Source organism: Protopterus annectens, chromosome 8.part0 (genome assembly GCF_019279795.1).
Source record: "Protopterus annectens isolate FY-2018-M chromosome 8.part0, PAN1.0, whole genome shotgun sequence".
Classification (NCBI taxonomy): Eukaryota; Metazoa; Chordata; order Ceratodontiformes; family Protopteridae; genus Protopterus; species Protopterus annectens.
This window is the reverse complement of record NC_056741.1, coordinates 755,524,941-755,542,256: the sequence shown is the minus strand read 5'-3', so window position 1 is coordinate 755,542,256 and position 17,316 is coordinate 755,524,941. Positions and strand designations below refer to the sequence as shown.

At 36.6% G+C, this 17,316-nt stretch overlaps 1 protein-coding gene across 2 annotated transcripts in view; it reads right to left on the bottom strand.

Annotated features, from left to right (window-relative positions):
• The window catches only part of LOC122809023 (cAMP-dependent protein kinase catalytic subunit beta), a 2,062,609-nt gene extending 2,054,392 nt beyond the window's left edge, over positions 1 to 8,217 (bottom strand). For both annotated transcript variants that reach the window (XM_044080223.1, XM_044080224.1), the window contains exon 1: positions 7,965 to 8,217. In XM_044080223.1, coding sequence (XP_043936158.1) covers positions 7,965 to 8,010 — 46 coding nt within the window. In that variant the 5' untranslated portion in view covers positions 8,011 to 8,217. The remainder of the gene's footprint in view (positions 1 to 7,964) is intronic.
• Positions 8,218 to 17,316: the final 9,099 nt, after the last annotated feature.

Genomic DNA, 17,316 nt, shown 5'->3' with positions numbered 1-17,316 from the left:
TTTAAATCTAAAGTTTCATCAAGTAATTTCACATAAACAGCTTACAAATTACATTTATTCATAGAATTTCAGGCGTTTTCATCAGCAACTTCTTTGAGAAGTCTAGTAACGTTCGTAAACAGCTGTTTTAGAAATCCAGGCCCACATCATAAAACTTTTATTAAGATTCATAACGGACTTCTCTACAAAAGCAAGGAACAAAAATGTGCTTTCCTTGGCAAAAACGCATAAAAACAGATGAAATGCATACCTTCAAGTCATACTTAACAGCTTTGTGGAAAACAATCCAGGATGGCTTCATTTCACTGTAACAGACAACACTAAGAATTTCCCAGAGGTAGCCCAAATATGTGCAGGGTTCAAGGGTATTTGCCTTTTAGCATCTTTACAACATTAGTAGTAACAGTTCCACAGCTACGGAAGGCTCACAAAAAGTCTTCCCACACAGGCAAGGCAAACTCCACAGGTTCATTCATCATCCAACTCTACTTTGGTGGGTACCAGCTGAACTCTAGTAAAGGTATCTTCTTTCATGCAAAGATGCTGGGGAATTCCTCCTCAGAAATCTTCCCATCTGCCATTAGTGGCACACACACACCAAACCTACAGAGCTCAGGTCTAAACTTCCACTAGTTTTACACTCATGTGGCTTTCTGTTTCCTACCTGTAAAGCTTGTTACCAGTTTTCAACAATACACCCTCTACTGTACAACAGGATGTTCAATCAGGGCTTTCCTACCTTCTTAATACTCCCCAATGTTTAAAACTGGCAAACCAATCGCTATGTCACAGTAGGCACCCTTAATATTCACAAAGCAACTAAAAAGAAAACTATTGCCTTATTTACTTAATATGCACTTATCACACAAGCTGTTCTATTCCTGAAGTGGACTCCAATAAATTGGAAAATTATAAAATTAATGCAATATGCAGAAGGAAACTACACATAAATCAAAAAGTGTTTTAGAAAGATTCTGCACCATGAAGAATAAACCCAGCTCTCCAGAAACGGCCAACTGCAACCTCATGTGCCAGAAGTTATACCTTGGACAATTCTAAGTGATTTATGAAATGGAACTCTACATGGATACTGAAGGATCAACAATATTACACATTTTACCATTTTAAACTCACTAATGATCCTCTACTGTATGAACTAATTTTTCTTAAATGACAGTGACTGTGGGAAAAAATAACTGTGTATTCCACACTGTCTTGATACCTGTTCTAAACAAAAAGCAAAACCGTGGCTTCTCATTTGTGTACCTTATGGATAGAAGCAGCTTGTAGACACCTTAAGGCACATGTACGCACCAAAGCCATTCTAGTCCATGGATACTGATAATTGGGGCAAGAATGGCTAGGCTTAAAATGTTTCTAGGGCTGTTAGCCTAGTAACCTCCAATGGTCCTATGAAAAGCAATAAAAAAATATAGGACAACCACATTATGAGGAAAACTCAATGACGTTTTAAATCTTCCCATTACTAATGACGTTTTAAATCTTCCCATTACTAATGATGTGGAAGTACTGCACCCACATGAATATAGTGCATCAATGCCTTCCTGATGCCCAGTAATTTGGCAAGACATATGACTCTTCACTTAATATTGCCTGTATGAAAATGAATTGGATATTCATGCCACTACAAAACTGTCCTAAGTGACAAACCCAAAGCTGGATGTGTGTGTGTGTGGGGGGGGGAGCAAAGTCCCATGCAGCCACACGGTAGTTATGCACTGTATTCTACTTCCAAGGTCATCACTTCCACTCGAGTAGGTGTGGTCATACTCTGTGACCCTCTGTCCCCCAAATTCTCAAGTGGAAAGTCATAGCATTAATGGATCTGCAGCAAGCAGTGTATCTACAAGCAGACGTGCTATTAATACATGTTCAAAGTGCAATTATTTCTAAGAGTGCACTATATAGCTTACAACAGTCATAATGGAAACAGAATCATGACATTTATGAACTAGAGCAGAACATCCTCTTCTACATAAAGGCACACAGCATGATCAGTGATCATCCCTCTGTGCATTTACCTGAACCATAAAACAGAAAAAAGGCAATCTAGGTCATGGCTCTAAGAGAGAGAGGCATCTCAAATATCTCAGTCTTAATGAACTACTTTCCATACACTGCAAGACAATGGATTAGAAACAGACAACTTACATCGTAACATTAAATTTCGAGATATGAGCACGACAGTGTAAAAATCTTCATGTTTCAAGGGTGACGCCCGTTTAAACAAACTAACGTAATAAAACAAAGCTCTGTTATGTCCATTTCCTCAGTAATACACACAATCCAAACAATGACAGCTATACATTGCTTTGAAAACTACTATACAAAATAATGTGTTGTTTATTAGATCTGAAAAAACATATGTTCAACTGTATTGCAAAAATAAAAGAAAACTTATGGCTGTGTCTTTAAACAAATTTAAAGCTAAAATGAAGAAAGCAAATGCATAACACTAACCTAACCAGGTAGGTAGTACTAGTTGTGGCAAATGCTTGTTTAGAGGGGTAATATGGGAGCATTACCTTTTTAAGTCTTCAAGTCATACAACAGGCAAGTGAAGACCAAGGCACTCAAATCCTCTAGCAGTACAGAATTTATGACACTGATCAGCTAATAAATGTCAACCTGTACACAGGGTTTTAGCCCCCCCCCCCAACACACACACACACACACACACACACACACACACACACTTCCACTTGCATATTATGCAACTTGGAACAAATTATTTAATGAAAGACTGCCCCCAGGTCCACCCTCTAAAAGGTACTTATACTTAACAGAATTCCGAAGTTAACGAATTAAAACAGACTAAAGAATAGAGATCCTTAACAGTTCATAGGGCATCTAAGCTTAACTTACAAGACATTCCACAGTCCTGTTTTATATGAATCTATGCGCCTTATAACGGTTCAAATTTAAAGTACTGCAAGGTAACTTTATACAAAAGTGGAGTCTGTTATCAGAGTTTCTCAAGCAGTTGTCTCTTAATGAAATGATCTTACTCTCAACAAAGCCAATGGTCACAATGTAAACTAGTAAATTAAGACAAACTTATGATAATAAATATTTTATCTGCGGAAATATGGGCAGCAGTAAGTTAAATCTAGAAACTACTTCCAGCTTTAACAGGAAACAGCAATGGACTTTAGAAACACGGACACTACTGAATAGTATCGTAGTAAAACATATTTACTACAGTATTTCCACTAACAAACTGTTAAATACATATTTTAGATGCATGCTTGTAAAGGGGAAGGAGGACATAGCACATATAGAAACTCAAGATAGCAATGTTCAAGGTACAGCAGTAAGCATGTGTAGTAAAACACATACTGTAATACTGTTCTACTGTGAATTATGGAATATCATGCATACATAATTAATAAAATACCAAACAGTGAAACAAACAATGTTACTGCAATGTTGGGCTGTGGCCCGCACAATACAGATCAGATGTAATGCACAGATACTGAAAAGAAAACTATGCTACAATTATGCAGGTACTAGTAGTAAAGTGCACCCTTTTAAAAGAAGAGTCTCAGGTTAAACTCGACAGCAAGAGACAGAAAAGATAACACGACTGGACACAATGAGGAAGGGAGGAAAAGGATTCAGGTTTGTAAAGTGCAAACACGGCTTGTGTGTGTTCCATGTGAGAAGACAGCACAGCAGAAGTATATACAACAAGACTGGTACAGTGCAAGATAGAGAAAAAAAAAAAAAAAACACAACAGTACCTGAAAATGATGGCAGCAGTTTGCAAAATGTCCTAACTACAAGGACAATAAGGGAAAGCTGAAATATTATGGGAAGAGGACAGTTAGAAAGGAACATAAACCAAAAGAAAGAGAAAATACAATAGAGGGAATTTACTATAACAAAAGCGACCATGAAAATAAAACTGTTGCCAATACTGCTACAACTGAAGATGAAAGTAAGCACACTTATGTCCATCTCACAAAGTATGACACATGCGACTTAGCTCCACAACAGGCACAGATTTGGGTTAAACCTTGGTGATACCTAAAGATACTTACACAATACAATTTCAATTAGTAAAGTGTCACCTACATGCAGAAGGAAGCAGTCTGGTAAACATTTGCTGGAGACCAAACTTTTCAGATGTTTTAGTAATACTGAGGGATGATTCTGCCCATAACCAGCATGGCACGTCATGTATTTCCTCTTTCTTATCTGCCAGTCGGAGCAGCAACAAAACAAAACAAAAACAGTTACAAGTATCTAAATACTACCTATGTAAATGGTAGAAGAATACAGAGGATATGCTACTTAAGAACAAAGGTGTAAAATGCTAAGTTCTTCCACGATTACCAGTTCTTGATAATAAAACAAATCAAAGACTAATGCCTTTATCTATGTGCATTGGAAATTAAGGACTCTTAAAAAGCATTTGATATTGAAAAAGAAACAAGAAACTAATATCATAACATGATATTGCCATATTGCACAGGCAACAAAATCTTTATCTACACTACAGTGTTTTAATACTTCTTTCTCCAGTGATTTTTCTGATAAGCAGCTTCAATGAAAACCATAACAATGCTACGCTGTAAACAGAGTCTGTATTAATGCCATCCCTAAATAAACATTACGGCTCTCATGTAAACATTCTTAGTACAAAAAAAATCAAAGTATAAAGTACAAAAACTAAGAATTATATACAAGATTGTAATAACATTTACAGAACATTCCCTGCATCTCTATAAACCATCTGTAAAAATTCCAAATGTGAGATATTAACATTGGAAAACATCAATAAACCTTTAACTGTAAGTTTGTCTTTTAAGGAAGAAAATGGTACACTGGTTCAGTCCAGCAGTTATCAATCTTTTCTACCCAATCCATCACTTGGTGCTAATGCAAATCAAAAGAGTAATGAAAACACAGACAGCATGCTTCACAAGGTCTATAATAAACAAAACTAATTTGTTTTTTTGCGGAAAAACAGAGGCATCAGAAATCTTTTCATTCACCTGATAAAGTTTGTTTTAATTGGTGCAAATGTACAAAGCATTTTATTTCATGGATACATTCTCAGTCTTAGTATTTTGAAAAAAAATATTTTTTTGACCTCTGAAGACAAACACGGGATATTTACATAAAACAGCTTTCACGTTACAACATACAGACACTAACATTCCTGATACTTTCTTCAGAAATCATGCTTGAAGAGAAAAGACGAAAAAATAGAGTATGAACCAAGCCCTGCAAACTTGTATCTGCCCTGATCACATTAATGTTTACTGAAGGACAAGCAAAAAAAGAATAAACAACAATTAGAAAAAAAACTTTATTTTTCTATAGATTACTGAATTGGAAAGGCTGATTAGGTCCACTTTATAGGGGCAAAATGGACTGGTATAAACAATGACCAGGATAAATGTAGTCAAGACATCAGGGAAATTCACATACAGCTTTTGCTTCCAAGTGTAGCATGGCATTAGTAAAACTGGTAGATCAAAATTCAGTTTAACATCTCAGCAGGACAATATCTAAAATGTGCAGTACAACCTCCATGCAGTACTGTACTTCAAGTACTACAATATGAATTCAAGAGTACCTAATCTAGGAGTAGAACCCAAAGCCTCCAGCATCAAAAATAAACAAGCAAACTAATCTTCTCAACCACTGACATCCTCCATATATATTACATGATTTCAGCTGGTAGTAATAGGGTTGCCACCTTTTCAAATGCCCAAAGTGGGACATTTTTGGTACAAATGTCAGATTTTGCAGAGCAAAACATACCCACGACCAGTACAAAGGACATAACTTCACTTTTTTCCTAAATAATAGCTTATTCTTATAGCAATTTAATTGCTTATTCTGTTTATTATAACATTTAGGTGTTTCAGATACAGAATAACTGTTTTATGCAACTATTACATAAAATATAGGCAATATTTTTGTCCAAAAATCTCAGGACATTTGCCAATTTTTCAATATTTTTGCAGGACACAACTGCCTAAAGAGGGAGTGTCCCTCGCAAAGTGGGACAGGTGGTAACCCTAGGTAGAAATGCTCTAGTCTTCGAGACTACTACAGGTTTCTTAACTAAAACATTTTCAACTTAAAAGTAAATAATACCCAAGCAAACGTTTTTACTTTAAAGAGCAGATGATTCGCTTAGTATTGTGTACCAACAAAGCTGAAACATATTTTCCAAGTCATTTTAAGTGCATAAGAGAAAAGAAACCAATCATACCACTATAGAGGTATGTGCTGTAAGAAACAAAGGTAGCAACAGTAGCTGCAGAAAAATAAATCAGGTCTTCTGTCAGTGTCTAGCACAAAATAATACTCAGCAGCCTGCTAATAGTTTCGTTACCAACCAAAAGCAGCAATTTTGATAACTCTATAGTAAAAACCCCGAACCTTAGAAAAACGTCACCTAATTAATTACACATGGTTTAAAGATATACCATACTTTCCAATAAACTGTTCTAAAAACAGTAAACATTTAGATCGCGTAATACCTAGATGCAGGCGATTCAAGTTTAAAACGTATACATTCTTAAAAAATAACTGAGTTAACCACAGTAAGTATGACATGCTACAGGTAGTACAATCTGTTGCTTAACACATTTAGTTTTTAGTCCAAAGTCCTTTTGAAACGGAAAATTAACAGCAAAATCTGACAACAATGTAAATCGTAATAGACCCGTAACTTTTTATAATCTCACGTACTGAACACTAAACAAAATAATATTTATTTCCATTTAAAGGAAGCGTTAGTTTGAAAAGTAACTGCAACAACAAACATTTAACTGAACATTTTTATTTTATGTTTTCACGACAGAAATTTATTCCAAGATGCATTAACTCGCCTCTTTCTCACACACAATCTCGAACCCCGTTATTCTTGTTACAGACAACAAAACACGATACTTCATTTATTTGCCACACACAACTAACCCCTGTGAAATAGAAGGTCCATCAAACTAAAATGTGACTGTTTACAGTGCACATGGCATGCCCAACATGGTAACAGTGATGTTGTGGTATACATACGCAAACGATTAAACTGAAACTCGTGGAACACTCCTATAAACTGAATCACAAACCATGACTCAGTCAACATCCAGGCAAGACAAAAAACTGAAATTCTAGACTTTCACGTCAGTGTTTGCAACCAGAGATTTTTGATCACTGGTGTAAGTGGAGGTATATTGCATCAGATAGTATGACATCAGCACATCACACAATTACGAAAAACATATACATCAGACTTGGTGCTGCACATTTTCATGTCAATAAATAACTGAAAAAAGTGACGTTCAGTCTAGTCTAAAAAATGCAGTCTGTGGAAACACTTATGGATACAACTACAATAAAGTAACGGGAGCCTCTTGCGCAACAGCAACTCTGTTAGTCGGCAATCAGAAGTACTAAGAAGATTACAAACAATCTTAAACACGCTTTTACTTTACATTGTCGCACATGTGACTTGAAAATGCTTGCATTGCTTAACTGTAAAAGACCTACATAAGCATGGCCAGTGTCTACTACTTTTGAACCCGTACTGACAAAGTATACTTCTTTTCTGTTTATGACATGAAATGAATGAACTAAAAGTCAGTTCGGATATATACATTTCTTGCAAAGACTATATACACTGTCTGCACACTAGAAACAGGCCTCAGACTCCTTAGGTCCATTCCATGGCGTGCAGAAAAGTGGACAGTGTGTAAGCAATGCACTATAATCTCCTGCATCCTCTCTGTATACATGGGGCAGTCTAGGCTTTGCATACTTTCTCCAATTCCCCCTTGTTAGGCCCACTAGTCTCCTTTTTTAAAAGCTTCTCAGCTACTCTACCCCCGAAATACAAATCAAATGCAATGAATGAGCCCAACCCTCCACCCCCGTCCTGCCCTCCCTCTTTGCCAGTTCCCTGTCTCTAATCTCTCACTCACCGCTCTCGATCTCGTTTCCTTTCTTGGCAGTGGCAGCGTTTCCCATCTTGAAAACTACTACAAATGGGTCAAAATAGTAAAGGTGTGTACAGTGATGGCATGAAAAACGTCCCCAACGTTCAGATACAAGCTTTTCCCTTGAAGTCGGGTATCCGTAACATTCAGTTAAAGTGAGCCCTCCCTCTTTACTCTCTCTCCAGCCCCTTCTCTTCAGTGTTGACTCTCAAAGCCACAATAACCTCGCTCCGTACACACCGGAAGTGACGCGTGCCCAGTCAGAGCTGGCCAAGGCTCTGAAAGAGACTGGAAGAAAGATTTGGGCAATACTAGGTTGTGGTACTTTGGATAAATGTTGGGCTGCTTTATGTAGTTAATGTATACGATTCTATTCATTTGTTTTATTCTACTAACGTAAGTGTACTTTAACAGTTTCATATGCTTGGGAGTACTAATAGTTTGTAAAGATAACTAAGCTGTAGTCGTCTGTCTAATTAACACACGTGCAGTGATAAACTGGAGACTTAACTTACTGAATCCTATAGCAAGTGAGGACAGCCTGAGAAATACCAGACCGGAGTTTCAGTGATGCTATTTCTGAAGTTCATGGACTTGGCTGACGTGACTGAATTGACGCGTATAACAAACTGTACAACCTAAGATTCGACTGTCAATCTGTAGTTATATCATGTAGTTTTCAGGATGCGAGTGGTTTTAGACTGGTGCTATTGAGTAGGACTACGTAGTTACCTTACCGCTCGATTTCTTTGCATCAGAAGTGTGGACGAAGCCTAAAAGAATGTGTGACAACAAAGGCCAAAATTAGGAGCAGGTTTTAAATATTGTTCTAATAAGCTTAGAAAGTGGTTGTTACAGTAACATGATGTGTGTTAGCACGCGTTTTCTGCAGGATGTAAAGTCTGAAACTCAAATGTATATCATTATTTATTCAATTTACTCCTCAGCAGTTTACCAGAAAACCTCAAATATTTTGAGGAACACGCCAATAACGCAAAAATGTGGACATTTTGCGAAAAGCTGGACAGTTGAGAGGTATGCAGTTATTTTACACCTTATATATATTTAAATGATTACTAAATGTGCTTGGCTCTCTTTTTGTGTGTGTGTGTGTGTGTGTATGTATGTATGTGTGTGTATATATATATATATATATATATATATATATATATATATAAAAAGACTGTTTAGATTTACACATTATGGGTTTGTCTGTACGGCTACCAAATAAGGGTGTAACATACCTTCTATGCTGAACTGATATTTTTCTCCTCTGAAAGCATCTTTGAAAAACTATATAGGCTAGTAAGATCTGAATGTGTATAGAATTGCTTTAACTAGTAAATGTAGTATCAGTTTAATGTACTATTGCTTAGAGGAATATTTCCTTTTCCAGTAACAATATTCTTATATTTTTATAGTGACAAGAGGTGAGCATAAGAACGCCATTTTTTTATAGAAATGTACAGTGGCTGCTGGTGACTTAAAATCAAAGGGGGGCTGCAAGAGACAGCGGAATGGGTGGGGCCAACATGAGGGGGTGTGGTCAATTAAAAGGGGGTGGAGCTATGATGCAAAGGGATCAATGCTGGACATGCTTACTTATTTACATGAAATAAATGCTCTGTCAGTATGGCACATGCTGAATACTCTACACAGCACAGATTGTTACATACATATACACACATACACACACACAGTCATGAGGCTAATATTATGTCCCTCAACAAGTTACCTTACATTTTGCTACTTTAGGTGCAGAAACCAAGACTGCAAAGTGTGTAAACATTTATTCTTACAGAAAATGTACATTTGCTAGCATTCTTTCACTATACTCAAAACCACACAAACTGGTATTTTAAATACACTGCTACCCTGTGTGCCAATAAAGACAAAATGAAGCAGAGAAGAAAAAATGATTTCAGTGCCTTGGCTACATGACAGCTTACTTAATACCTAGATGGAAACAAAGGTTGTGAGGCATGAAAAAAAAATTACTTTTTAAATACACTGCTGGAATGCCAATCAAAATAAAGTATAAAAAAACAAGCAGCCAACCAACAAAATGCATTTTCTGAATACGCATAAATCAACTGTATAAAAATATGACAGAAAACCAGAACATTCTGCAAAATCCAAGGACAGATTAAAAGCCATGACTGTACTTGTGTCTACCTTGGATACTCTGCTCCTTGCCTGGACACATCTAAAGTCACTACATGGGGGAGTGGGGTACACAAGCATGTCACAATTTGAGACGTCTCTGGCTGATGGCAATGGCCCTGACACATTTCATATACTCTCAACCTCAGAGCAAGAAATCTGGATAAAGCCATAAATAAAAGTAGGACAAAGGCCCAAAAATACAGACAATTTTTAAATATTGCTCTTACAAACTTAGAAAGTTTAGTAGGTCTTGCATCAGTATGAATTTTCTGTAGGGTCTGAAGTCTGAAACTCAAACATTTATCATTTTCTAACTTCAGTCTTTAATGAAAGTCTGGATATTCTGCAAAAATCTGTACACAGACACACGCTTTACACGTTCTTTTTAGAGAGAAGAATGATAAACTGCGTATATAGAGGCAAAGAGCCTGTGTGTGATCACCTTTGTAAACATGAAAATGCTGAAATTGTCACAGCCTGACCTGTTTCCCGTGATTTGATTACAGGGTATCGTATTATCTTAGTTTTATATCCTTCTCTTGCATAAAATATGCTAATAAGACCTTTTATCAAAGTTAAACACTTTCATACTGAAGCATTTATTCATCTAATAAAGTATCTGATCTTGATTTCTTTGCACTATAACAAGTTTGCGAGGTGTAAAAGTAGCATTTAACCAACTGCCCACTACAAATTAGCTCTGACTCTAAGCAACAAGAGTGTCAATGCATTTGCACTTTGTCTCTATAGATTAGATTACAGCAAAATTCATACCATGTTCCCCATTGTCTGTTTTCTTGACCAAGTGCACCTATTTGGCTTTTTTTAAACATTCCTATATGCTGGCAGGACTTCATGTTTGCCTGTTTGCCATTAAGCTATTAAAACTTTAGCAACTGCACTGTGCACACACTAAAAACACGTTTTTAAAGATTTTTACCAAGCTGCTTTTGAAGGAAATAGAGAGCAGAGTAATGTCAGTGCCCTGAACTTCACAAAAACAGCAGCGCACACTTTTTATGTAGCAGTGTCAATGACACAGTTTAACAGAAATACAAGACTCTCCTTTATGTCACAACATAGCACAAGATCCATAACTATTTTGCAAAAGCTGTTTTTCAGACTGAGAGAAATGAGGTTCAACCATTACACCTGCGTAGTGAAATCAGAAAATTAAAAAAATAAATAAATAAAACTAAGTGAATCTAACCAAACTTAAAATTCTAACCCTAAAAACACTGTTAATAACCCTAAAACTGTTAACACCAGTCCTAAACCTAAAACCCTAGCATTAATCCCTCGACAGGCTTCAGAAAGTGAAACTTACAATTACACTACTTTTATATAACAGCCTTCCACGTGGTAGGAATAACCATGGTCTTCTTACCAGTACCTGTCATAGGTCAAAGCCAGCTGTTATTGGCCCTTCTGAACTGTCAGTGTCCTATTTGCCAGCCATCACTACAAACTTAAGTTATCCCACTGCAAGATGTTCCCAAACAGTTAATTACCATGACACCATTATAACCAGCATACCTGCATTCACAGCAAAGAAAACTATACTGGTGCTGCCACTCCCAGAAAACTACCTATTTTTAGTGACGCTAACTTCAGTTTTCTAAGTCTACTAGTTTGTTTCCAGCTATAGTGCTTATTTTTCCTTAGTTACACAACTACACTTTTTTAAATGTTGAACAATTTTTCAAATCATCAATATTAACAAACACCTTGAAATATACCATGAATGCTATACCACAATCTAATAAGACATGTTAAGTAAACATTTTTCAATTGGTTACTCCATGAGGCAAGTGCTAGACAACTTCCTACCTCATTGCTAACCACATAAATTCCCCCAAAACTTTTTGCACTTTACACAAAGTATGAATGAAATCTTGTGAACTAATTAACCCAGCTGAAAAGTGTAGTAATACACTAGTTCCACCATACAGCTTAACTAACCAGCAACATTTGGGCCATTTTCTGCTGATAATATATATAATACATATCTTGTAAAGATTCAGCTGCCACCATCTTTATTATTATCTGCCTTAATCATGCAAAAGTAATTAAAGAATTTGGGACTAGAATGTGCTCATACAACACTTACTATATATTCCTTTAATGACAACACAGATACTAAGAACCAATTGTACACTATGAACGGAACACACAGGAAGTGGTTAATTCAAGCAACAGATGAGATTACTACTATAAGACAACTCCACTTTTGGCAACAAGTACAAAGTTAAATGTACTGTCTGTACTCCTGTAATTTTATTTTACAAGCTGGCAACCAAACAGTTTTAAGCAATTATTGTTATATACAGCAAAATGGCTTTTTTTAATGGTATTTAGTAAATAAAATATTGCATTACACTAGTACTGCATAGGATAGGCTTCAGAAGAACATTTTGGAAAGGCTGCAGTGAGAACCTGCTTATAATTCCATGGTTCAGTTTTATTAGTGCCAGTATTTTCAGATCTGGAGCCTTCTTTACTTTAATTCTAAAACATGGAAAGTGCTTGTTCTATCACAGAACTAGAAGGATTACATACTGCACTATACCTCCCAAAATCATGCAGGTTGTTCTATGTATATAGTGCTGTTAAACACAGCAAGTAAAGTGGGGCTATGTGATTCCCCAAACCAGAGTTCAGTGAAAAAGGGTTGCCAACAGAACACGAGAGAGTAAACACACCTGCTTCAAATGAAAATTAATAGTGTAAATAACATGGCAAGGAACAGTATTATGGTGTGAACTTGCCAGCAGAGTGTTTTTGTAATGTGCTTCAAGAAGCAATTAGACTGGCATTAAATCTGGCCAACAACAATGTCATTTAAGAACATTATCTTCGGTAATCCATATTTAAGGCAGTACCAAGGACTACACATTCCTCTAATTTCCTGTTGCATATTGCATCCAAACTAACTGTACCTCCACTAGTTTTCAAGAAATATATGCATTCATAGAATCCTATCTCTTTCCACCTTCATGATTCACAACAAAAAAAATGAAATAAAACTCTGTTCTTCTCTCAGCCTGCTCTCTTCCAATCTTTCCCAGTTTACCATATAGTTGTCAGGGACCCTAATTTTCTGAAACGTAGTTACAGTAACTGAAAAAAAAAAAAAAACACAGCATACCTCAGTCAGCTTTATGTCTCTCTATCCACAGCCGCCCCTTAGCTATGCTACCCCTACCTTGCTATCTTCTCCAAAAAATCTGACATGCATTTTCTACAAAAACACTTATTCCTCTATACTTTACACATCAATAAGACACACAACATTTTCTTAGAACTATTTTGGTTAAGTTGACAATGAATCATGCCCTGCCATTAAGCAGAAATTAAAATGCTACTTTCCTGATTGACAATAAAATGTTCATCAATTCATTTCAGTCTTACAGCTAAACTCAAGAGGAACATGGATGAGTGGATGGGGCACCATAAATTCTTACTGAGGATAGCACCCACAACCCTCCTGTACACAGGCAGTCATCACTAAATGCAATCCTGGGTATTGACTAGTACTTCTATGGTATTACAATGAGTTGAAACGGCTAGGCTTAAAATGATCTCTGGATCAATAGCCTAGTAATCTCCTATGACCCTATGATCCTAAATGCTATGAATAGCGAGTCTCATCTGTAGATCTACTTAGTCCCCCATGCCAGAGTAAAAACTCTGACCTACAGACATGTAGTCTAGAGAGACAAGCTTGGATATGCAATACTTGCTACTATATTATCATGTTATTGGTGCTTCAGACTATCACAACTTCCTGAAAGGAAATGAAAGGAAACTCTGTACTGCCCTTAACATCCATCTTGTAGACATACCCTCTAGCAATCCAACTGTACCAAATGACAGGCTGCATATCAGTCACTATTCCCAAATTCATCTATAACCTAGATTTTTGCAAAATAATTCTTCCTTTCCTATAGTCTTTACCATTACATGAAACTAATTTTTCAAATTAAATTTCTAAATCCCACACATTGTATGATGAATTCTGATTCTTATACTGACTAAACATTAATATGTTATCACGCTCAACCTAGAGTCAAATGGATTCGTGAACTTTACCAGCTGTCACATATTGCCTACCTACAGCTGCCTTGACATAACAAGAAAGTTCTGGAGACGTAGCCCTCCTGATTTAATAGGGGAAAAAGTTTATTCCTGAAAATTCTAAGTTTACTTCCATGCTAGATGTAAATTTATGACTATCCTTCACTCAAGAAGGGAGAGAATATGATGAGGGGCAAATGTCTTAACTAAAAGAATAACTTCTGGTAATAATGGAGTCTTAGCTATCTGTATCCATCTAAAAAAATGTATTTTTATTTCCATCCAATCTGAACTTTTAGTCTACAGATATTGCAGCAAAGGTTTGACATTGAGCTAACAACTTATGATGTATCTGATCGATCAGGATCCTCAGGTACTCTGTTCTTGCTACTGCCAAACATGGAATTTCTTTCTATATCCTTAATATCCAGCATGCCAAGTGAAAGAGTTTAGTTTCTGATAGTTTTAATCCAGAAATCCTAGCAAATTCCTGAAAATCTTTCAAAATCCACTAAGCACAACTATGTGGAGACAGCAGCCATATCACACAATCATCAGCAAGCCAATATGTCAGGAGTGGATCCTTAGTAGAAATAGTAATAGAATCAGTTATGTGCTTTGACTTCAAAACTCATCAAGCACTGCCATTACTAAAAGAAATAACAGGGGGAGAGAGGGAAGCCCAATAGCATGCCTCTACTTAGTTTAATAGGTGTAGACAGTAGGTCATTGATGGAAATGTACTCTGCAGCCTCAGAGTATAACAAATTGCATTTTGAAATGAAGTGAGGAGGGATTCACTCTTTTCTGAGAGAGCCATTTAAAAAATTCCACTCTATGCAGTCAAAGGCTATATGAAAATCCAGTAAAATAACACCTGACTGGTGGTTATTAACATGTTCTGCTTTTTGAATATGCAACCATAAATGCACAAAATCCACCCCCACCCTTCATGAAGTGCTGATGATTCAGTGGAAAGTATATAGGAAAAATTTTATCCAGCCTGTTTGCCAAGATTTTCTCATAAATCTTCACTCCCAGCTATAAAATTGAAATTGGTCTATAATTAGCAGTATTATATCTATTCTTGTCATGCCTGGGAAGAAGAATCACCTCAGCCTTATTTGCTTCCCCCAGAAAATATCCCATTCTTTCTATACATTGGAGGTATTCTAGTAATGGCTACACTATAATAGCACTGTAAGCCTAATATAATCTTGTGTTAGGCCATCAAGTCCTGGAGCTTTACAAGCTGTAAGATCTTGTATAGTGTCCTGAGCCTTGGCTTAGGAAATATCTTAACAACTGTCTCTCCTCCCATTCAAACTGTTTAAAAGTCACCCTTGATAAAAAAAAAATAACAACCCTCATACGATCTAACTTCATAATGGAAGTATACATTGCTGTAATCCTTGTAAAATAACTAATTTATCCATCAACATATTGATTATTTACATATTGTACTGTCATACTGTGTTACACATACTTTCTTGAAAAGAAACTCTGTATGTCCAGCGAACGAAATTAGGCCGCCAAGCAAATAAAATCCACAACCGGTCAACCGCAAACAAATTTACTCACTAAATGACAAAAAAAGTGTAAAAACGAGCCAAGCAGCTACAGCACGGACTGTTTAATGTTAGCGCTAACATTAAACAGTCCGTGCTGTAGCTGCTTGGCTCGTTTTTACACTTTTTTTTTGTCATTTAGTTGTTATTTCGTGTGGTTCATAAATTTACTCACTAAACTGGCTACAACTGTGTCTTCTCGCTCTTTTCCCAGCACATAAAGCCCGGGAAGAGAGCGACAACCAATCAGCAGCCATTTAGCCCATCCACGTCATGTACGTGCCTGCAGACATGGCAGTCCGAACCCCTTCCAATTCTATGTGGTTCCAAACCGCATAGACTGCTGGGCATCACACTGATGCCTTAATTTGCTCTCCGGACTGCATCTCTAAGAGAAAGAGAGAAAAAAAAAGTTATTTTTTTAAAACCGCCGCATGCAGTGCGCATGCTCATACTCGCAGACGAGTCAACCGGCTGATAAGAAGAGATTGAGAATGAGGAAAGACTCCTTGCTATTAAAGAGTGAAGACACAGTAAATTTAAAAATTACTTTTTTTTTTTTCTTGCTGAGGGGGCTGCAGACTGGCAGTCCGATGGCAGGAGCCGCCCCAAATGTGTGGCGTATGTTTTTAAAATGGGGAGATGATGGTTGAGAGGGTAACATTGCAGGGTGTGAACACAAAATGACTGCACACCTTTGCAGACTGTTGTCATCGAGATATCATACCTACCCTTTGCCCTGTGTATATCCCTAACATTTATTTAAGATGCAGCACCATAGTAAAAGTGATGCCTCTGCCCTTCTTTGTTCCAGAATTCTGAACGAGTATCTTTCGACGGTCCAGATTTTTGCAGAATGTCTAGATTTTGCCTCCTATTTTTGGTCTGTTCTGAATAAAATTTGTGGTTTTCTGGATTTTTGTAGCAAATCAGTGAAAATTGAACTCACTAAATAATGAGTCATTTGAGTTTCAAACTCCATGTCCTTCAGAAAATGCATGATACACAAGACCTTTTTATTCTAGCAACTAAGCTTATAAGGGCAATACTTCAAATCTATCTCAGTTTTGGAGACTTTGTCATCGCATTATTTTTGGCTTTGTTCAGATGTGTGCTCAGAGGTTGAGAGCTATGGGTAGGTGGGAGAGCAAAGGCTCAAAAAATTAGGATCATTTTTTAATTATCACTCTAATTCATTTAAAATATTAACAAATGACACACACCACCATGCGCTGGGTCTGACGGCTTGTATAATACAAAATCCAAACTCCATGAACAGAATAATGCAGCAAATCAGTTCAAAAACGGCCACAACTGCAGTATTAAAACCAAGCAGTTTAATGATAAAAAACTGTTAGCGCTAGTGTGTCATTTGTTTATATTTTTTATATATTTTTTATCCAATGCGATTGCTGGGTCTAGTCTCCGTTGTTCCGGTGTGGTTTTTGTTCTTGTTTTATCATTTAAAATATTAGTTTAACATGTTTTGCATCAACACACATTTTCTTTTTTTAATAATTTAATAA